At 39.0% G+C, this 24,706-nt stretch overlaps 1 protein-coding gene across 1 annotated transcript; it reads left to right on the top strand.

Annotated features, from left to right (window-relative positions):
- Nucleotides 1–2,839: 2,839 nt before the first annotated feature.
- On the top strand, nucleotides 2,840–5,140 carry LOC104221106 (importin subunit alpha-1a-like). Its single transcript, XM_070167532.1, has one exon. The coding sequence runs from the start codon at nucleotides 3,078–3,080 to the stop codon at nucleotides 4,743–4,745; it is 1,668 nt and encodes a 555-aa protein (XP_070023633.1). The 5' UTR covers nucleotides 2,840–3,077; the 3' UTR covers nucleotides 4,746–5,140.
- Nucleotides 5,141–24,706: the final 19,566 nt, after the last annotated feature.

Genomic DNA, 24,706 nt, shown 5'->3' with positions numbered 1-24,706 from the left:
GACGAATGTGGTATAATCGTCTTAGTGAGTATTTATTAAAAGAAGGCTATATAAATGATGCCATTTGCCCATGTGTTTTTATAAAGAAAACAACATCGGAATTTGTTGTACTTGCCGTATATGTTGATGACATAAACCTTATTGGAACTCCTATAGAACTCCAAAAGGCAATTGATTATTTAAAAAAGGAACTCGAGATGAAAGATCTCGGAAAGACAAAATTATGTCTTGGTTTGCAAATTGAACATTTGGTAAATGGAATTTTTGTTCATCAATCTGCCTACATAGAAAATGTATTGAAACAGTTTTACATGGATGGAGCACATCCATTAAGTACTCCGATGGTTGTTCGATCACTTGATGTGAATAAGGATCCATTCCGACCTCAAGAAGAGAATGAAAAGCTACTTGGTCCTGAAGTACCATATCTTAGTGCAATTGGTGCACTAATGTATCTTGCTAATACTACAAGGCCTGACATAACTTTTTCAGTTAATGTCTTAGCAAGATATAGCTCTGCTCCTACAATGAGACATTGGAATGGAATCAAGCACATATTGTGGTATCTAAAAGGGACTATCGATATAGGCTTATTTTATGTCAATAATTGCAATTCTGATCTTGTTGGTTATGCTGATGCTGGGTATTTATAACCCACACAAGGTTCGATCTCAAACAGGTTATGTGTTTACCTGTGGAGGCACTGTCATATCTTGGCGATCGACTAAGCAATCAATTGCGGCTACTTCATCTAATCATGCTGAGATAATTGCTATTCATGAAGCAAGTCAAGAGTGTGTATGGTTGAGGTCTATAATACGTCTTATTCGAGATAAATGTGGTTTGAAATGTGACAAACTACCCACGATTTTGTATGAAGACAATGCAGCATGCATAGCTCAATTGAAGAGAGGATTCATAAAAGGAGATAGGACAAAACACATTTCACCAAAGTTATTTTTCACACATGATCTTCAAAAGAATGGTGATATCAATGTGCAACAGATTCGTTCAAGTGATAATATGGTTGATTTGTTCGCAAAATCTCTACCGACGTCAACTTTCAAGAAGCTAATATACAAGATTGGGATGCGAAGGCTCAAGGATGTGAAATGTTGCTCTCATCAGGGGGAGTTTAATGCGCGTTGCACTCTTTTTTCCTTACAAAATTTTGTCCCACTGGGTTTTCCTTACAAGGTTTTTAACGAGGCAACCAAAAGGTGTATTGTTAGATATGTGTACTCTTTTTTCTTTTCTAGAATTTTTTTCCCTATTGGGTTTTATTTTAGTTAAGGTTTTATCGAGGCACATTACTTATTGAGTAGACATTCAAGGGGGAGTGTTATGAATAGAATTCTATTTAGAGTGAATGTCTATCTTGTAGAGAATTTTACTTTGTGGCTAAGTCATTTTTTCCCTATAAATAGAGAGGTCTTACCCCATTATAAATCATCCCAAAATTCAATAAGAATTCTCTCTCTCTTTCTCTGTAATATTGTTCTTCAACTTTTATTGTTTTATTACAAATTTTTTTGTTTTGTTTTGGTTATCGTTAAATTTCAAGGAACCTTAACTTTTGCAATTCATTTAAAAATAAATTTAAGAGAAGCAGTGAATGACCCTAATAATGTTCATATTATTTGTCTTTTATAAAAAATTCAAACCTTTTGAAAAAGACATTTAGCAACTTAATTTAACCTTAAGAGTATTTGTTTGAAATACCGTTTATCTCATATTTAAAATGTCGCACTTAATTAATATTTCACTAATTTGAGCAGTAAGGGTGGATCTTAAAAAATAATAAATGCGTTTTCTTTTCTATAAAGCGTCAAATATTTTAAAATAAATTTAATTTGTAAAATAACTAATATTTGGGATGAATGTTAAAAAGTTCATGAAAGTTGTAACTGGGTTGAAGCTCCAATATTACTTTATTTTTGTGACTCACTTTTCTTTTTAATTTGTTTCTGAAGAGAATGTTACCTTTATATATTTAATAATAATTGGTGTTTAAACTTTTTATTTTATCCTTTATGATGATTCATACCTACAAAAATATTTATAGCATATTTTAAACCATAAGTTTCAAAAGTCTTTTTTCTTTAACTTTGCATCCAATCAAACCCGTCAAAAATATTAGAACAGATGAAGTAACTGATACAATAATAATTTGAACACCCATATTTAAAATCTTATTAGATTCATAGTTTTTTGTCCTTTTAAGATGTTTGCACATCCCTTAAAAAAAATATTTAATAGCCCTAATCACGATAATTTTGTGCAAACCACCCTTTATCTCTCTTAACTATATGTCACTTGAGTAACGCTCCATAAATTAACAGTCATGGCAATTTATTTATTTTTTCAAAAAGGTAATAAATCATTTTTTTAACTTCAAATATTTCAAAACCACTAATATTTGGAGGTATTATTACTTTTAGCCCGCGTCAGAAACTATTTACGATTGATAACCGAAAACTATATAAAACTTATATAATTTTTGTATATAATATACAAAATGTATATAGTCATTTTTTTCCCCCTAATATTTGCGTTTTGAGGCGGGCAAAGAGGTCCATCCGCAAAGGTTCCTCTCTTCTTGTCTTGTAGCGTGGGGCCATGTGTGAGAGGTAGTTAGGATGGCAACAACTCGGATGATAAATTATTAAACAAGATACGTATAAATTTTAAGACCAAGAAAAATCAAACTGGTAATATCGAATAGAATCAGAATTAACGAATTAGAACAACACAAGCCAATATTATTTAATTTAATAAACCAATTGACTCTCAAAGTCAGTCACCAAAAACCAACTCTTCGATTGTTAAACATCTACTATATTCTATACTCACAAAACCCAAGTCAAAGTCATCTTTGTTTCTCTCCCTACAATCTTGATCTCTTTGTTCATTTGATAGTACAGCAAAACAAAATTTACATCAAAGATCTACTTTGTCACAGCCTTTTTAGGCATTATTTCTTGGCTACGTGAGGCCAAGAGGATTTAATTGAATATATACAAATTGTTGACTTCCCTTAGAATAAGAAAAGATTTCACTGCAGTGACAAAGTGTTGATGGCGGATATAGTGAAGCAAATCCTGGCAAAGCCAATCCAATTGGCAGATCAAGTGACTCAGGCAGATGATGTCGCAACTTCATTCAAGCAAGAATGTGCTGAGCTCAAGTCCAAAACAGAGAGGCTGGTCGTGCTGCTTCGTCAAGCAGCACGAGCCAGCAACGATCTCTACCAACGCCCCACGAGGCGTATCATTGACGACACTGAACAAGCCCTGGAAATGGCTATGTCTATCGTTACCAAATGTTGCGCTCAGGGACTAATGCAGCGCGTATTTACCATCATCCCGTCTGCATCTTTCCGCAACCTGTCTTCACAGCTAGAGAATTCCATAGTTAATGTTTCGTGGCTCCTCCGTGTCTCCGCCACAGAAAGCGGAGATGAGTATTTGGGCCTTCCTCCTATTGCCGCTAATGAACCTATATTGTGTTTTATTTGGGAACATATAGCGATTTTATATACTGGTTCGGTCAATGATCGATCTGAAGCTGCTGCATCATTGACTTCACTAGCTAAGGACAATCATCGGAATGGAAAATTGATCGTTGAAGAAGGTGGAGTTGGACCATTGTTGAAATTATTGAAAGAAGGAAAATTGGAAGGTCAGGAGAATGCTGCAAAGGCAATTGGACTATTAGGACGTGACACTGAAAGCGTCGAACACATGGTGCATCTTGGTGTATGCTCAGTGTTTGTGAAAATCCTCAAAGAAGGTTCAATGAAAGTTCAGGCTGTAGTGGCTTGGGCAGTTTCTGAACTTTCTGCAAATTACCCAAAATGTCAGGATCTCTTTCATCAGCATAATATAATTAGATTACTTGTTAGCCATCTCGCCTTTGAGACAGTCCAGGAGCATAGCAAGTATGCTATAGCTAGCAAAGCCACGTCGATTCATGCTGTCGTTTTTGCTAGTAATAATAATAATAGGGGTAGTGTGACTAGTGTGCACAAGGTGAATGATAATAATGATGATGTAAACCATCACCATCAGCACAGTGTTTCTACTACAGGGGTAAGTAGTAAAGGGCGAGAACTCGAGGAGTCTGTTACTAAGGATTATATGAAGGCAATGGCTGCAAGAGCTCTATGGAAACTAGCCAAGGGAAATTCATCTATTTGCCGTAGCATTACTGAATCAAGAGCACTGCTTTGCTTTGCAGTGCTGTTAGAGAATGGGACTGAAGATATTCAGTACAATTCAGCTATGGCAGTAAAGGAAATCACAGCTGTGGCGGAGCAAGATTCTGATTTGAGAAAGTCAGCATTCAAGCCTAATTCGCCCGCTTGCAAAGCTCTTGTTGATCAACTTGTGAGAATCATCGAAAAAGAAGATTTAAATCTGCTTATTCCGTGCATTAGAGCTATTGGGAATTTGGCTAGGACTTTTCGAGTTACAGAGACGACGATGATTAGCCCATTAGTAAAGCTGCTCGATGAACGAGAAGCAGAGATTTCAAACGAAGCAGCCATTGCACTCGCAAAATTTGCGTGCAATGATAACTACCTTCACATGGATCATTGCAAAGCGATCGTAAGCATGGGAGGGGCAAAGCATTTGATTCAACTTGTTTTCCTTGGTGAAAAAATAGTTCAGAGTTCTGCATTACTTCTGTTATGTTACATTGCATTGCACGTCCCTGCATTACTTCGAAGCAGGCATACTTGAACCAAGATGAAAAGGTGGAGACATTTTTGCATGAATCCAAAAGCAGGCTTGAACTCTATCAATCCAGAGGATCAAGGGGATTCCGTTGATTGCATCTGTGACTTGATGTGCATAATTTGCATTTTGTTAGATGAGATATTCTGTTTCTTGTTTTTAAATGTCTTCCTATTTCCTATGGTCATGGAATGTATATAAAATAAACTTTTTTTCCTGCAAAAATTTTGTTTAAGAAGACCTCAGGAATCCCCTCTGCTCTGTTGAAATCCCCAACTCATTTGGAACTGAGGCGCAGTAGTTGTTGTTGTAAGCTGTATTATTGTATGTAGGACTAGGATACAGAATCTGTTACTCTTGCAATATATGAATAATCATTTTCTTCGGCTTTGTGATTTTCCTTTCATTCTGTTTAAGGGTATTCACTCTTTTTTCATTAGAGTTGCTGAAATTCACCATATGAAATTTTAACGATTATAGTGATGTAAATTGTAATGAAAATAATCGCGGGGCGAGAACAATATTAGTATACCTATCAACGCAGCGGAAGAATTGTTGAATTCACCATCAAAAGAATTGCCCCAAGTCGAACTTTGAATCTCTTGGAAACAAAGTTAGAATTTCACGAACTAAATATCTTCTTGTATTGATTGAGAAGAGATTTTTGATCTCACTCTTACTTTTTTGTCTCTATCGTCTTTCAGAAAAGAAGAAAGTATGTTTATATGGAGAGGGACCACTACACTTAAACGTGTAGTAACCACTTTGAAGAGTCCACTACACTTAAACGTGTAGTAACCTCTCTTTAAAGAGGTTATTTTAAACTCTATCTCTTCTAAATTTCTTTCTTTTCCAAATGGGTTGGGCCAGTCCTCATGGAGCGACCCGATACCCCGATCAAATATCCAACAACATGCTCATTCCAAAAAATGGACTTCCTATACAGGCGTGAATTATCCAGCATTTTAATGATTTCCAAGTGAAGTCCGTGTCTGAACATAACTGCCCTTACAAATTTCCTTTTTTCAATTTCTAACTTCAATTACTTTTTTTCAACTTCAAATCGGGTATTGTCCAGACGCCTATGAAGATTTGCGAGTGAAAAACCAATATTTCACTTTGAATGCACCTTCGAACCAATATATCAATATTTTGTTTGTGTAATAAACAAGGTATGTGAGAATAAACCGATATTTTATTCTATGGGGTGACAAACATATATAGTTGTACATGGAGTCCAAACTATGGAAAGGAATAAAGAGTCTACATAGGGAATCCCTAACTATGGAAAGAAATAAAGAGGAAAATCCTACAGATTAATTATCAATCCATGTAATTATACTATCTATGTATAGTATATGAATATGACTACGTTCATTTTTAACACTCCCCATCAAACTGGAGCATAGATATTGATCATGCCTAGCTTGTTGTAAATATAATCCACCCGAGTTCCATTTAACGCCTTTGTGAATAAATCGGTTGGTTGCTCTCCTGTTTTCACGTAGCCAGTGGAGATCAGGTTTTACTGAATCTTCTTGCGAATAAAATGATAGTCAACTTCAATATGCTTAGTTCTTTCATGATACATCGGATTTGACGCAATATGGAGAGTAGCTTGATTGTCGTACCAGAGTTTTGCTGGTATTGGATGCTCCAACACAATTTCAATCAAAAGATGATATATCCACATAATCTCACACGTAGATTCTGACATAGCTTTGTACTCAGATTCTGCACTGGATCGAGATACAACACTACTCAAATTCTGCACTGGATCGAGATACAACAGTTTGCTTCCTACTCCTCCACGATACCAGGTTCCCTTCAACAATGACACAAAAGCTTGTAGTAGATCTTCTACCAATTTTGGATCCAGCCCAGTCAACATCTTCAAACACTCAATATGGGTATGACCGTGATTGCTATATAATACGCCAAGTCCAGGAGCTTCTTTCAAGTAACATAAAATATGTTCCAAAGCTTCCAAATGTTTGACAGTTGGTACGGACATGAACTGGATAACAACACTTACCGCAAAAGCAATATCTGGATTAGTCACAGTGAGGTAGTTTAATTTTCCAACTAACCTCATGTATCTCTCTGGATCATCATAAGAACCACTATCATCTTTCATAAGGTGCGCATCAAGAACCATTGGAGTACTGCAGTGTTTAGCTGCCAACTTTTCCGTTTCTGCAAGCAAGTCAATAATGTACTTTCTCTGAGACAAAAGAATTCTCTTCTTGCTTCTACTTATTTCTACTCCCAAAAAGTATTTCAACATGCCCAAGTCTTTGTATGAAACTTAGTATGTAGGAAAGATTTGAGGGAAGAGATCCTCGTGATCTCTTCCTGTGATAAAAATATCGTCATATATACAACAGGAGAATAATGCCAGTTGTTGATTGCCGATAGAAGACGGAGTGATTACTCATTTTCAGCCCAAACTCCTAAACTATCTCGCTGAACTTGCCAAACCAAGCTCGAGGACTCTGCTTCAATCCATACAAATACTTCTTCAAATGACAGACTTTCTCATGCTCCCCCTGAGCAACAAAGTCGGGTGATTTCCCTATATACACTTCCTCCTGAAGATCACCATGAAGGAACACATTCTTGATATCCAACTGATGTAAAGGCCAATATTTGGAAATATCTAAAGAAATAAATAAGCGGACAGAAGTGAGTTTGGCAACCGGGGAAAAAGTGTCGGAATAATCCACCCCATAAGTTTGAGCATACCCTTTAGCTAGAAGTCTAGCCTTAAGTCTTGCCATATAACCATCTGGATTAACTTTAACTGTGAAGACCCACTTACATCCTACTGGTTTCTTTCCCTTGGGTAAATCTACCAAATCCCATGTGTGGTTATCCTCTAAGGTATGTATTTCCTCTAGCATTGTGTCAGACCATCAAGGATGATTCAAAGCCTCCTTCACTGTTTTGGGTACCGAGATGGAGTCTAGAAAAACAATCATAGATCTTGATGTAGAAGATAAGTGGTCATAGGAAACAAAATTAACAATACAATATGTGGATTTGCAAGTACGTATACCTTTGCAAAGAGCAATAGGAAGGTCAAGTTTTTCTGTAGGGCCAGGCATAGGAGGATTAGGTGACAAAGGAACTGTTGTAGGACATGTATCATTCGACTCTCGCCTCTTCAAATAAACTTGAACAATTGGTTGTCTTGCTAACACAGTCGGAACAGGTGCTGAAGGCACGTAGTCGATTGGTGCTCAATAGAAGAACAAGGTAAAGGAGAAACATCATCTGGTTGTTCTGTCAAAGCATGAGTCTTATATACTAGCCACTCATCTTCCTCCCCCTAGCTTGTAGAAATGGGAGGTGCATAGAAGAATGGTGTAGTCTCTGAAAATACCACATCAGTTGACACCAAATATTTTCCAAGCTCAGTAGAATAACATCGAAACCCTTTCTGGAGGCGAGAATAGCCCAAGAAAATACACTTTAACGCCTTGGGATCCAACTTGGTAACAGATGGACGAACATCTCGAACATAACATGTGTCACACCTCCTTTTTACCTACACCCCCGGAAGGGTATAAATATAGGGGAGTTTTTCCAATTAAAAGACAATCGAAACGGGATTGTTTATTTATTAAAAATCAGAGTCGCCACTTGGGATAATTTATGATGTCCCAAGTCACCGGTTAAAATCCCGAATCAAGGAAGGTTGACTCTGTTTAACAGTCCGCGAACCAGAAATTCGGGTAAGGAATTATGTTAACCCGGGAGAAGGTGTTAGGCATTCCCGAGTTCCGTGGTTCTAGCACGGTCGCTTTGATCATACTTGGCTTATTGAAATTATTTAATTACTAACTTTGGACCCTATGTGTATTTATCCTTTACCGCTTTTAAATTACTTGATTATTCGTAGTTAAAGGATCGAGTTACGCGTACGTATACTCTTTCCCTTTGGCGCGTCAAAAATCATGTCACGCGAACGTGTCCACAATTAATAACACTTTATTATTATATATGAAAAGATTTGGCCAGAGTTGCGCGTATCTAAAGCAAACTCTAAACACTTGTCATTTTGTATGATTAAATGGTATACGACGCACCTCAGACTATATGAGCTAATTTAATTAATACCCTACGAAACCCCGTTCTACTATTAAGAAGGTTTGCTCGAAGTTGCGCGAACGCATACTCCGAATTAGTTTTTAGAATTGTAATCATGTCACGCGAACGTGTCCACAATCACAATGTTAATATCAAATATTAAATAATAGATGGAGTAAAAGAAAATGCATTAAAATATAAGAAAAGCCGATTAAGACTTATGCAATTCTACGATGCACTACCTTGACAAGAACTTATAAAATCCACCTAAACCAAGTCAAATACTCCCGAGACTATCCAAAAGAAATTCTGATGCACAGAATGATAAATTCTCTTCAACATTGTAAATGAGCACATGAACTCGTGAAATGGATAATGCTAAATACCTATGACACAACTAATTCGATCCACTCAACATATAACAATATTAATTTTCCAATGAAGTGGTAATTTAATAATCCAAAAGAAAGAATCTTAGCACAGACGTGTATTTCGAATCACACTTCAACAAAATTCACACCCCTGCTCCGTACAACTCAAGCCATCGTATGTGAATTACAATTCCAGATGCATACCCTTTACATAAAACTAAAGTGATCGGTGAGAACAACTACTTCATGAAGGGATTAATTAAGCTTCTTTAGCTTTCCGTGAAAACGAGTCCCAGCTAATATCTCTTCCATTAACAGTGATTTCAAACAAAAATTTTATCAACTATGAGTGCCTAATAAATTATTTGAATTAGCTCACATGTAACTATTGACTTGACAGATATCACCATGGACCTAACCAAAACATCAAAAGTGATTATTTTATTTTTTATGAACTATTCAAAAAGAAAGAAAAAAAATGGGATTGACTCTGATTCGTCAATCCTAAAAAAATCACTTTCCGTAGGCGTAATTCTGTTATATAGATATATAGGTCAGTTGCAAAGGATATGCACAATTTGGATTCGCCATTGACTTTTAGAGAGAGAAAGAAGAGAGAGAAAATTACAAAGGGTTATGCACAATTTTTCAATAGGCCTCCACTTCAACAACAATAGGCCTCCACTTCATTCATTTTCAACTGGATATTTTCATACATCGAGTTTCAGGATATGTACCTGGTATGTAGAACAGAAAAATGGGGTAAGCAATCAGCAACAACAAACAGCAAAATACAACAGCAGAAAGTTCAACACAGTAGCTTCAACACCTCAATCCAGAAATCCCAGCAACACGGAGAAAACCAGTAAAAATGGAGAAGAAAAATAGTCCGGAAATCTCTCTTTGTTTTCTCTTTCTAGATTTGAACTCTCTCTGGTGTTCTTCCGCTCTCAATATTTCAGAAAATTTGGTTCTATCTTTTTTATTCTCTCCAAAATGAATTCTGCCCCGGTATATCCAGTGTATCCAGAGTGTATATCGAGTGTATACCGCTTTCTCCGCCCCCTTCTTTTTTTTCTTCTCCTCTTCAGAATGTCCCTTCTTATAGGCACTCAATTAATGTCATCCCCATTACTAGTGTCCCTTCCTTTATTTTAATTATCCCCACTAACTTATTTTCTCTAAATTAATCAATTAGTGTCATTCCCATTATCATTTTCAGATTTTTATTTCTTAATTGTCCACTTAAACTAGCTAGTGTAATTCTAACCCTACCACTATTGAAAAGCTTCTCAATTAGGTGAATACCCTTTTTATTAAACAATTCCCAATATTACCCTTAAGTTTCTGTTTTTAACAATCTCTTAAGTTCTGAATTATCACAAATACTTAAATGCCAAATTAAAAGAAAATCACACAATTTGACTAAAATTACAAAAATATGTTATTATTTTTTTTGAATTTTCATTTTTGTAAAACACCTAATTATTAATTAATTCCAGAAAATGTAAAAATCAAATCTTAAATGTCAATGCTATATTTTTGTATTTTTAATGCATTAATAAAATTAAACATGCCCACAAATCTATGCAAACAATCAGGAAAATCGCACAGTAATTCCTAGAATAACACATAATTAAAGAAAAGACCTAATTTTGGGAATTCTTTTGGAGTAATTCGTGTGAGACAAAAATCACGTGCTTACAACATATACATCCAAATACATTAGGTTCCACTAGAAATATTGACTTGTTTGGGAAGAGAAAACTGTAAGGCATATCACCACCAAGAACACTAGATGTCATGCGATTAATTAAAAAATAAGTTGTGGAGACCGCATCAGCCCATAACTGTTTAGGAAACTTCATTTGGAACAAAAGTGTCCGAGTTGTATCAAGCAGATGCCTATTCTTCCTCTCAGCAACTCCATTTTGAGAGGGTGTATCAACACGTGAAGACTGATGTAGTATACCATGTTGTCTTGTGTAGGACCGAAATAACTCTGACACATATTCTTTAGTGTTATCACTCCTCAGAATACGCACTAAAGCATTGAATTAAGTTTTAATTTCAACAAAAAGGCAGAAAAGTGAGTAAACACTTAAGAGTGGCTCTTCATAAAGTAAATCCAAGTCATTCAAGAAAAATCATCTACATAAGTGACAAAATACTTATGCATAGTTTTGGAAACAACAGGACATGGTCCCCAAACATCATAATGGACTAGCTTAAAAGCTGACTCAACTTGCTTATTAACCCTTAGACCTAGTGAGATGCGATGGTGTTTTGCGAATTAACATTACTCACAATTCAATGAAGAAATATTCTGAAACTGAGGATAGAGCTTCTTCAACAAAGGTAGAGAGGGACGTCCTAATCGACAATGTGCTTCAAAAGGAGACACAACACAGGAGCATGCAGCAGGCAGTGGCTCAATTTCATCAATGATGTAGAGATCACCAGATAAATATCATTTACCAATAACTTGCTTCATTGTAAAATCTAGAAACAGACAATGATTGGGAAAGAACGCGATACAACAATTAAGGTCTCTGGTGATTTTACCAAAGGAAATCAAATTAAAGTCCAAGTTGGGTAAACTTAATAAAAATGACAGGGTAATAGAGGAAGTTGCTTTAACAACCTCAAATCCAACACTACTATAAGTTGATCCATCAGCTACCATAGCTGGAGGGGGTTCTTTCTGTGAGCGAAAGCTAGAAAAAATATTTAGATTACCTGTCATGTAATTTATGGCACCTGAATCAATCACCCATTTATTTGAAGATGTGATAAGACATATTTTATCTAACCTAGTAAAAACAGTAACTGAAGAAGATTTCATAATTGATTTATGACATTGAAGGAATTTTATAAACTTATTTGAAACTAAAATTGATGGACTAGGATCCATAGCCATACTAGTCGTGAGTTATCTATCCAGCTGTATATTGACAAAACCAATCGAATTCCAGCAACAACAATAATAATAATAACAGTTCACAAATCAGTAAACAAAAGGATCTTCACCAAATCTGACCACAACCAAAAAATAGAAGTACCACTGTAACCCAAAAAAGAAGAAGTCCAATATACAGAAGTCCCCTCAAAATTTAATAGAACTGAAATTTCAAATTTTGAGGCACGTAAACTTGGTTAAAGTAAATTGTGAACAGAAATGGAAGACAAAGCCAAAGTGTAGGCCGACAAAAATGAGCCACAGATCTCTCCAAATAAACTAAATTACCAGAGTAATACCAAGAATCACCAGAATCAAGAAGATAAATATGGACTGTCGAACAAGTATTGTTGCTGACAATCCACGCGTCAACGTTTGGTGAACACTCGCAAACTTCAAATGGCACGTAAGATCACACTCTGACAACGTAGTCGCCGGAGATGCTATCTCTAGGACAAAAATCCTTTTCCACCTCCTAATATAGTGGATGTGAGGCAAACAGTCACTCCCAAGGGTGACCCAAAATGAGATTGAACCCTTTCTCCTAATACAGATAAGGGATTCGATTTTTCGAGAAAGGTTTTGAGCCTTAGTGGCTCTAATACCATGTAATAAACAAGGTATGGGAGAAAACAATGATATTCTATTCCATTGACTAACAAACACATATTGATGTACATGGAGTCCTAACTATGGAAAGGAATAAAGAGGCCATACAGGAAATCCCTAACTATGGAAAGAAATAAAGAGAAAAATCCTATAGATTAATTATCAATCCCCATAATTATACTATCTATGTATAGTACAAGGAATATGGCTACATTTATTCTTTAACAATTTGAAATTCAAATATGCGAAGTTCAGTATTTACAAATACTTATAGTCAAACTAGTATATTTCATGCCCAAATAATATCTAAATCAGACATGTGCATCGTTTCAAAACTTTCCTTCGGTGGACCTTAATATTCAGAATTTAGACTATATAGATTTTATGCAACCAACGCATAGAATTGGGAAATTATTTCAGATCCTAGTTATAATATAGAAGATTTAGAAGAAAGAAGGTTCTAAAGCACATTGAAGGAACATAGTATATTGATAAGTGACATATGTGTGTACGGGTAAAATCGGGAACAATATTACTCTTGATTCCCTACTAAAGAGACGAGAGGAAGCACGATCTAATGCAACTTCAAGCGAAGCTGAAAGGTCCCTCATATCGGAGCTCAAGAGGGATGAATGATGTAACTGGCATCGAGTGCGACTAAATAATGGATCTGGGCCAGGTTCGTTTTCGAGACCACGGAAAAAGTAAATGGTTGAGTATTACAAGTAGGGAGCCTTAATATTCACTCTCAACTGGATATTAAGGTGCAAATATCATCCAATATCAACTGGGGATCGATATTTACCGGGGAAAAAATATTTTTACTTTATTTATACTTGTACTAGGATTGAAATTCCCCTACTATATAAAGGGAAAAAATTGTCATTCTAAAACGCTGTTGACATGCATATCAAAGCAATAAAAGTTCGTTTTTGTCTTCTAAATATTATTCAAAGTGTTCTTCAGTTACTCTCTTCTTTAATTTCAACCGAGCCCATATCGAGGGTTCGATCGAGGTTGGATTTTAGTGTTCAACTTAAGACCGGGCTTGATTGTTCCATTACGATTGATTTGATCGTTCATTCTCCCTTTAATCTAATTATTTGCTATTCTCAGATCATTCATATTGAATTAAATCATGTATCCTTTAAACCGTGTACAAATTTAATTATTACTCATTTTTAAAGGTAAACAGTTTGGCGCTCACCGTGGAGATAAAGATAATAGTGGTGATTTGATACAAATCTCCATAACACACCTTATTTTACACCTATTATTTAAAGTTTTGATTTCAGGTTAACCTAAGGATGTCAAATTCTCAGTAAGCTCACTTGAACGTTGATGTCGAGTCAGGCCACGACGACAAAAATAATAACGTGGTACCTAGCAATGAGGTGCCTACTGTTGATCCTAATGGTGTCCCAGTCGCCGACCTGATTGATGCTAACTCACAGGTTTCCATCAACATCAATCTGTAACTGACCCCGAAAATAGCATTCACGGGGCACCCACATCGGCTCGACATGCACTCGAAGGGGAAGGTGATGAGGTTAGCTTGTGGTTGATTTTCGAAATGTTGCAAGCTCAGCAAGCAAGAATAGCGCATTTACAGAACTAGAGTCACGTCCCTAATAGGATCAAGCCCGAGCGGATCAGGGGAAATACTCGGAAGGGATGAACAAGTTGTCCTGGAACCAGATGAATTCGGGCCTGGGGAAACTTTCGAGGTGATAAAGATGCTTGAAGCATTGCCAAAGCGGGTGGAGTCTAGCGAGAAAAATATAGAGGCCAATGACAAGAAGGTGGAAACTTATAACTCCAGGATCGATAAGATCTTGAGAGTACCCCAATATTGAAGGGGTCGACTTTCAAAAAAACCATCATAAGCCTCCCCCCTTCCCCGAGCTCGGAAGCGAAGCCGGTCCCGAAGAGGTTTCAAATGCCTTACATTCCTAAGTATAATGGGAACACATATCCAAATAAGCATGTAACCTCCTATACATGCCCAATCAAGGGAAATGATCTGGAAGATGATGAGATCAAGTCGGTTTCGTTGAAAAATTTGGGGAAACATTGTCCAAGGGAGCAATTTATCACAACTTGCCTCCGATTGCTATTGATTCATTTTCTATGCTTGTAGATGTTTTCGAAAAGTCCTATGTTGGTGCCATCAATGTCGAGATGAGGAAGTCAGACCTTTTCAAAGTCAAGCAAAGGGATAATGAGATTCTTAGGAAGTTCGTATCGAGGTTCCAGATGGAATGAATGGACCTGCCCCGGGTCGCGGATGATTGGGCCGCATTTACTCAAGGGCTCAACCCCCGAAGTATTGTGGCTTCTCAACAAATAAATAAAAACTTAGTGAAGTACTCGGCGGTCACCTGGGCCCGATGTCCACAATAGGTATTAATCGAAGATCAGAGTCGAGGACGACCAACTAGGGGACCTCTCGGGGTTTGTTTACCCCAACAAAGCAAATGATAGGTCAAAGAGAATCATCAACCAGGAGCTAAGGCCGGTTCGAGATCGATACCAGTCATACGGTAGATCGGAGGGGAAATGAATTTGGGCACTACCCAACAAGGAATGACAAGAGAAATAATCAAGGACCAAGCATCCGAGGCCTAATGAGCAAAAATGGTTTGGACAGGTTACACGGGGGTAGGGAAGCGCCGAGATTATCGGAATACAATTTCAACGTGGATGTTGTAAGTATAGTATCAGCTATAGGGCGCATCAAAGAGACTAAGTGGCCTAGACTACTGCAGTCCGATACCGCTTAGAGGGATCATAGCTTGGTGTGTAGATACCACGGTACTCACGTCGGACCAAATACTATCGACCAGCAAGAGAAGAAGTAGCTCAGTTATTCAAAAATGGGCACCTTCAAGAGTTCCTAAGCGAACGGGTCAAAAATCACTTCAGAAACAGGGACGCCAATAAACAGGACGAACAAAAGGAGCCCCAGCACGTGATGAACATGATCATTGGGGGAGTGGATGCCCCCAAGGGCCAATGATAAAATGCACCAAATTTTCTATCACGAGGGAAAAATGCACCCAAGATTATGTCCCGGAAGGGGCCATCTTGTTCACGATGAAGACAATGAGGGCATCATCCAGCCTCACAATGATGCACTAATAATATCGGTACTTATCAATAAATCTCGGGTTAAACGTGTGTTGATTGATTCAGGTAGCTCGGCCAATATCATTTGATGGAGGGTCGTAGAACAACTAGATTGTTGGACCAACTCGTACCGATGGTCCGGGTATTGAACGGATTCAACATGGCATGCAAGACAATGAAGGGTGAGATAACTTTCTCGGTAAACACTGTCGGGACCACCCAGGAAACAAAGTTCTACGTGATCGAGGGGGATATGAGGTATAATGCCCTGTTCGGAAGGCCATGGGTTCACAGAATGAGAGCAGTGCCTTCAACCTTACATCAGGCGCTGAAATTTCCGACTCCAGAAGGTGTTAAAACAGTCTATGTGGAATAACCGGCCGCAAAGGAAATGTTTATTGTCGATAAAGTAATCCTAGTGCTCACGGTTTCGACACCAAAAAACAAGGAACCTGCCAAAGAAAAGGAAACCATATAGCAATCAACGATCCCGACCTTAACTGGGCCGAAAAATAGGAGGAGCACGTGGCAGGGGAAGAGGATGATTACGACATCCTAAAATCTTATAGTGCCCGATGACACCGATGCCACTAAGTAGATAATCTAGGAATTGGAGCAGGTTATACTGATCGAGCACCTATCAGATCGAGAGGTATACCTAGGTACGAACCTAACTCCCGAGCTCAGGAAGAAACTTGTTGATTTTCTTAAAGCTAATGCCTATTATTTCGCCTGGTCCTATCTAGACAAAATAGGGATCCACGGGAGATAACAGTTCACAAATTGAGCCTGGATCCAAAGTTTAATCCGATCAAATAGAAGAGAAGGCCACAGTCCAAGATCGAATCCACATTCATCAAAGACGAGGTATCTAAACTTTTGAAACCATATAGAAAATCACTGGGTCTCTAATGCTCGTACTTTACTTGCTGACAATTTAGACACCGAGCCATATATGCCACTATATCTGTCTTCATTCTCCTCCACCAATAATGCTGTCGTAAGTCCTAATACATCTTGGCGGCGCCCGGATGAATAGAATACTGAGAACTGTGGGCCTACTCTAGAATCAACTCACAAAGTCCATCTACATTAGGATCACAAACATGACCCTGCATCCTCAAAACTCCATCATCTACAACTGTAACCTTCTTGGCATCACCGTGTTGCACTATATACCCAAACACAAGCAAATGAGGGTTATCATATTGTCGTTCCCTGATGCACTCAAACAATGAAGACCGAGCGACTGTACAAGCTAAAACATGACTAGGCTCTGAAACATCCAACCTCACGAACTGATTGGCCAAGGCCTAAACATCTAATATAAGCAGTTTATCACCGACTAGAATGTACACAAGGCTGCCCATACTCACTGACTTTCTACTCAAAGAATCATCTACCGCATTGGCCTTCCCGAGATGATACAAGATATTGATATCATATTCTTTCAATAGCTCCAACCACCTTCTTTGCCTTAAATTGAGCTCCTTTTGCTTGAACAAATACCGCAAACTCTGATGAACCGTGAACACCTCACACGACATGCCATAAAGATAGTGCCTCCAAACTTTCAGCGTGTGAACAATGGCTGCCAGCTCTAAGTCATGGACATGGTAATTCTTCTCGTGAACCTTCAGTTGTCGTGATGCATATACAATCACCTTGTCATCCTGCATCAATACCGTACCAAGTCCAATACAATATGCGTCACAATATACTGTATAAGGCTCGGAACTTGTAGGCAACACCAACACCGGTGCCCTAGTCAAAGCAGTCTTGAGCTTTTGAAAGCCCGCCTCACACTCGTCTGACCATCTAAACGGGGCACCCTTCTGGGTTAACCTGGTCAACGGGGCTGCTATAGATAAAAACCCATCCACAAATTGACAAGAATAACCCGACAATCCTAAGAAACCCCGGATCTCTGTAGCTGATGTGGGTCTAGGCCAATTCTTGACTACCTTAATCTTCTTAGGATCCACGCGAATACCCTTTGTTGATACAACGTGCCCCAAGAAGGAGACTAAGCTCAACCAAAACTCGCATTTTGAAAACTTACATATAACTGGCTGTCTCTCAAAGCCTGAAGAACGATCTGAAGGTGTTGTTCATGCTCCTCTCGGTTGCGGGAGTAGATCAAAATATTATCAATAAACACAATCACAAAGGCATCCAAATAAGGATTGAACACCGGGTTCATCAAATCCATAAATGTTGTTATGGTATTTGTCAAGCCAAATGACATTATTAGAAACTCATAATGCCCATATCGAGTCCGAAAAGCTGTCTTAGGGACATCAAATGCCCTAATCCTCAACTGATGGTAGCCAGACCTCAAATCGATCTTTGAAAAGACCTTGGCACCCTAAATTTGATTGAATAAGTCATCAATCCTCGGCAACGGACACTTGTTCTTGATAGTGACTTTGTTCAACTACCGATAGTCTATGCACATCCTCATCGATCCATTCTTCTTCTATACAAATAATACGAGCGCACCCCAGGGCGAGACACTAGGTCTAATAAAGCCCTTATCAAGCAAATCTTTTAACTTCTCCTTCAATTCTTTCAACTCTGGCAGGGCCATACAGTATGGCGGAATGAAAATGGGCTGAGTGCCCGGGGCCAAATCGATATAGAAGTCAATATCCCTGTCGGGTGGCATCCTCGGCAGGTTTGCAGGAAACACCTCTGGAAACTCATGAACGGCCGGTATTGAATCCATCGAAGGAACCTCTGCACTAGAATCGCGGACATAATCCAAATAAGCTAGACACCCCTTCTCGACCATATGTCGAGCCTTCACATAAGAGATAACCTTGCTGGTAAAATGGCCTGGAGTCCCTCTCCACTCCAATCGAGGCAACCCCGACAAGGCTAAGGTCACTGTCTTGGCGTAACAGTCCAATATAGCATAATAAGGTGATAGCCAATCCATCCCCAAAATAACATCAAAATCAACCATATCAAGAAGTAGGAGATCTACACGAGTCTCAAGACTCCTAATGGTAACCATACACAAATGATAAACACAATCTACAACAATAGCATCTCCCATAGGGGTGGACACATACACAGGGGCACTCAAAGAATCACGAGGAACAACCAAATATGAACTAAAAAAGGATGACACGTAGGAATAAATAGAACTCGGATCAAATAGAACTGAGGCATCTCTACTGCAGACTAAAACTGTACCTATGATAACTGCATCAGATGACTCAGCCTCAGGCCTGGATGGAAAACTATAGCATCAGGGCTGGGCCCCACCACTCTGAACGATATCTCGAGGACGGGACATGTCTGGTTGGCCTCTACCTCTAGTAGCCAGACCTCCACCTCTAATGCCCCAACCTCCACCTCTAACTATTTGACCCCTACCTCTAGCTGGCTGAGCGGGCGGTGAATCACCCGGTACCGGAACCATGGCACGAGAACCCTAATGTTGAGAACTGCTCGATGCACGAGGGAAACACCTAGCAATGTGCCTCCGGTCACCACAAGTATAACAAGACCTCTGCTACTGAGACTACTGACCTTGAAACTGACCATGTCAGCCTAAGTAACCACCCTAAAAACTCTAGAGCGGAGGTGCACTAATAGGAGCTTGTGGTGGGCTAGCTGATCGAAATAATCCATATGAGGGCCACGGCCACCTGAAGCACCGTGAGAAGCCTGGAGTGCTAAATGAAATGGCCTAGGCGGATGGACTCTACCAAAAGTGCCCCTGCCTCCAGACGAGGCACCACTGATTCCACCAGAATGAGGAGGTCTCTTGTCAGATCCCTGACCACTCCCCTAAGCTAGTACCATCTCGACTCGCCTGGCAACATTGGTTGCCACCTGAAAAGAAACTCACTCCCAGTCTCCTTAGCCATCTGCAATCTGATAGGCTAAGCAAGTCCCTCAGTAAACCTCTTCACTCTCTCTCTCTCTCTCTCTTTCTCGGTAAGTTGTAGAAAAATAGCACGACGGGCCAAATCTACAAATCGAGTCTCGTACTGAGTGACATTCATAGAACCCTGCTTCAAACACTCAAACTGCCTCCGATAGTCCTCTCTCTGAGTGATAGTAAGGAACTTCTCAAGAAATGCTGAGAGAACTGGTCCCAAGTAAGAGCCGGTGATCCAGCTAGACTGGTCAACATATAATCCCTCCACTATTTCTTGGCGGAACCCGACAAATAAAATGCAGCAAAGTCGACCCCATTAGTCTCCACTATTCCCATGTTTCGTAACACCTCATGACAACTGTCCAGATAGTCTTGGGGATCCTCTGAATATGCACTGCTAAAATGAACTGGGAAAAGCTTGGTCAACCTATCCAATCTCCACAAAGCCTCAGAAGACATAGCTGATCCATCACCGGTCTGTGCCACAATACCTGACTGAACTACCCCAACGGGCTGAGCTTCTGGAGTCTGAAAATGAGGAGCCATCTGCTCCGAAGCATTGGTAGCGGGAGTCTATGCTCCTCCCCCATCCTGAGAGACATCTGGTGCTACAGGAAATATGTCGGTCTATGCCACACTCTCCATGAGGCCCACTAGACAGACCAAAGAATCCTGAAGTACCGGGGTGGCGATGAACCCCTCTAGGACCTGAGTTAGTCATGTTGGAATGGTCTGGGCTGGAGCCTCCTCATCAATCTCAACCTGAGGCTCCACTGCTGGTGCTGCTACTCGAGCTCTTGGATGAGCTCTGCCCCTGCCTCGACCTCTGGCACGGCCTCGACCTCGTCCATTGCCCCTTGTAGGAGTTTCCACTAAGGGATCTAGTTGTTGCTCAACTGAAGATGCGATACGTGTTCTCGCCATCTGCGAAAGAACAAAAGTAGAAGAGTTCGATTAGCATTGAGAGAACAAAATCGCACGATAGAGAAGAATAGAATTGAACTTGTTCCTAAACTCTATAGCCTCTGAGAGATAAGTACAGACGTCTCCGTACCAATCCCCCAGACTCTACTAAGCCTGATCGTGAATTGTGATACCTAGGTAACCAAGTGCTCTAATACCAACTTGTCACGACCCCGAATTCCTACCTTCAGAAGCGTGATGGCGCCTAACATTTCACTTGATAGGCAAGCCAACGTTAGAGAATTCACAAGATCATCTTCAACCAATTTTTACTAACAGAATTAATTAAGCTAAACAGAGTTTGCGGAATATTATAAAACCCAAAATATTTGAAATATTTAGGATCTGGAGACACAACTTACGAGATACTACGATTAACAGAGTCTGAAAGATAATACAATGTTTTGGAGGAAAAGAAACAGTAAAATATCAAGACTAGGAAGAGACTCCAGGGTCTGCATACGCCAACAGATCTATCTTGGTCTCCCGATGATCAAGTCCAGCTACTAACCTCGCGATCAGCTAGGGCCGGTACCGTAATCTATATAGAAATGCAATGTAGTATCAGTACAACTGACCCCATATACGGGTAAGTGTCGAGCCTAACCTCGGCGAAGTAGTGATGAGGCTAGGACAAGGTACCATAAACAAACTCGTGCAATTCAACAGTATATGTACAAAATAATGGCAAGCAAGAGATAGACAAATAATATTAGAAGGGGGACATACTGAGCAGATTACAAGATAAAGGATCACAGCAGTAAAGAAACTTGATCAGCTAATACACCTTGAACCAATAATAACAAGTAACACAGTAACGAAAAAATGCTCGGCATCACCCTTTGTGCTTTTACTCTCAACCTCACCAGATAATTAATAGAAACGGCACGGCATTACCCTTCGTGCATTAACACTCTCATAACATTGCATGTCATCACCCTTCGTGCATTAAACTCACAATATAGCACGACATCACCCTTCGAGCATTAACACTCACAAAACATGGCATGACATCACCCTTCGTGCATTAACACTCTCCCTCACCTAAAAAAAGAAACAACAACAGGGAGCTAGAAATATCAAGAACAAGTCTTACTTTAACAATTGGTTCCACAATACCAACCTCAACTTTGAATCAATACTCAATCAATACCAAAATCCATAAATATGATATGAACGATCAACATAACGGTAAGTTAAGCTAAGCATGGGTAATATGATCACGGAAAGCTACAATTTCATGAATAAGACTCACTCGCATGCTATGACTCGACAACAACGCATAGGTACTAGTCACCTCACCTATGTGTTGTACTCAACATTCAAACATGTAGTAAATAGGCAAATAAGACCTAATCCCTCAATCCAAGGTTAACCATGACACTTACCTCGCTCCAACGCCCAAACTCAAAGCTCAATCACAACTTTTCCCTTCAAACCTTAGGAACTACCGATGATTGCAAAGGATCCAATTTAGGCTAATATTGAAAAAGTCAACAAAAGTTAATACTCGAGCCCGCTTGGTCCAAACCCAAAATTTGGACCAAAACTCGATTACCTATTCACCCCCGAGCCCGAATATGTAATTGGTTTTGGAATTCGACCTCAATTTGAGGTCTAAATCCCCAAATTTTGAAATCTCTAATTTCTACCCAAAAACCCTCAATTCCCCATGAAAACCTTAGATTCTAAGTTGAAATCTTGTAAAATAAAGTGAAAGATTGAAAGAAACTAGTTTATAATCACTTACCAATGTTTTGGAGAAGAAGTGGTCATTGGAAAATCGCCTAGAGGGTTTCTTGTTTTGAAAGTTTTGAAAAATGAGAAAAAATCCCGTCTATGTCTAGTTTTACCAACTGCAGATGTCGCGAATGCGACCTGGGCTTTGCAAATGCGAAGCCCACAAATGCGAGAAATCCATCGCATTTGCGAAGATTCTCACATTTCTGCTATCTTCACAAATGCGATGAAAAGTTCGCAAATGCGAACTAAGCTAGCCTCAAATGCGACCCCAAGATCGCAAATGCGAAAACTGCCCCCCCCCCCCAAATACCCATATCGCAAATGTGACGAGTACTTTGCAAATGCGAACTTGTATGACCCATCTTCTTTTCATATTTGCGATGAGTATCTCGCAAATGCGAACCCTTTAGAGGGCACAATTGCGATACCTGATCTTGCAAATGCGAGATCAGAGGCCTGTAACATGATCAGTTACACCAACAAATTTTTTCAAGTTCAAATCACTTTGTAGCCTATTCGAAACTCATCCGAGCCCTCGAGGCTCCAAAAAAAACATGCACACAAGTCTAGAAACATCATACAAACTTGCTCGCGCAATCTAATCGCAAAAATAACACCTAAAACTACGAATTTAGCACTAAATCAAATGGAATTCTCAGGAACACTTTTAAAATTTCTATTTTCTCAACCGAACGTCCGAATCACATCAAACCAACTCTATTTCTCACCAAATTTTACAGATAAGTCATAAATAGGGTATTGGACCTATACTGGATTTCGAAACCAAAATACGAACCCGATATCCAAAAAGTCAAACCTTGGTCAAACACTTCCATTTCATTAAGCCTTTAACTTTCAAATTTCAACAAAGTCCGATATCTCAAGCTAGGGACTTCTGATTTCGATTTCGGATATACTCCCAAGTTCCAAATTGCGATACGGGCCCACTGGTACCGCCAAAATATGAATCTGGGTCTGTTTACCAAAAATACTGACCGAAGTCAACTCAAATGAAGTTTTAGGCAAAATTTCTTATTTTCAACAATATTTAACATAAAAGCTTTTCGAAAATACGTCTGGACTGTGCGTGCAAATCGAGGAGGCTAAAAATGAGATTTTTAAGGCTTAAAAGTGTAGAATTGAGTTCTAAAACACAAGATGACCTTTCGGGCCATCACATTTGTTGTCACCATCAGGGACTTTTCTCCCCTTCAAAATGGCTAAGCATAATATTATTAGACTTTGATCTTTTCATCTTACAGCTTGCCACTGGAACTGGCATTGCTCCTTTCCGTGGATTCTTTGCGGAAAATGTTCTTTGAGAAGCATGAGGATTATAAGGTACACCAGAGAAACCATTAGTATCCCGTCATCTTTCATTATTGGTTTCATGAACGCATTGAGAAAGGAAAAGGCTTCATTGAGTATTTTATCTATTCACGGGCAATTAGGATAAAAGTGGAACTAGAGATGAATGTAATAGAGAGATACTAAGTGATACATGTGTTACAGATGAATATGCTTATGCAGAAAAAATTAATTTTATATGTATAAAAAGAGCACACCTCATCATAAATTCACTATTCTAGATTATGCACTCGCCTCCTTTTCAACTTACACTGCTGCTAGCAGAATTTCTCGATGGAGTCATATGATTCGACTTTTAGCGGCATTATCTTGTGTTTTCTTATTACTTCCTTAAATATGGCTTTGAGTTTATGTAGTTCAATAGTTTGTCTTGGATTTTCTTGGGTGTTCCAACAAGTAGCTCACTGCTTTAAAATGAGGTAATATCAATCTCCATATTGCAGGCTCTCCTGCATCAAAGTTATTATGTAGCAATGCAGGATTAAGATTTATAACTTGGGGATTTTGTTGTAGGAATTCAAGAAAATGAAGGAGAGGCACCGGTAAACTTCATACTAGACTTTACTGTGAGCAGGGAGCAGACTAACGAGAGAGGCAAGAAGATATACATCCAAACCAAAATGCTCAATATGCTCAAGAACTATGGACTTTACTCAAGGAAGACAACACATTTGTTTACATGTGTGCACTCAAGAGAAATGTTCAATTAAGCGCTCAAGAGAAGGGTGTAGGGCGTTGAGCAAGGCTATTTAGCGCCCAGAAGTACACAAAATACCGGCTGGTACAAAGCAGGTCAGGAAGTAGAATTGATGACATACTTCACTTGCTGAAAGAGATG

Source organism: Nicotiana sylvestris, chromosome 2 (assembly GCF_000393655.2).
Source record: "Nicotiana sylvestris chromosome 2, ASM39365v2, whole genome shotgun sequence".
Taxonomy (NCBI): domain Eukaryota; kingdom Viridiplantae; phylum Streptophyta; class Magnoliopsida; order Solanales; family Solanaceae; genus Nicotiana; species Nicotiana sylvestris.
Note: the sequence above shows the minus strand (reverse complement) of the source record. Positions and strands in the feature narration are given on the sequence as shown.

Coding starts and splice junctions, on each gene's coding strand:
- LOC104221106 (XM_070167532.1), top strand. CDS start 3,078: ATGGCGGATATAGTGAAGCAAATCCTGGCAAAGCCAATCCAATTGGCA.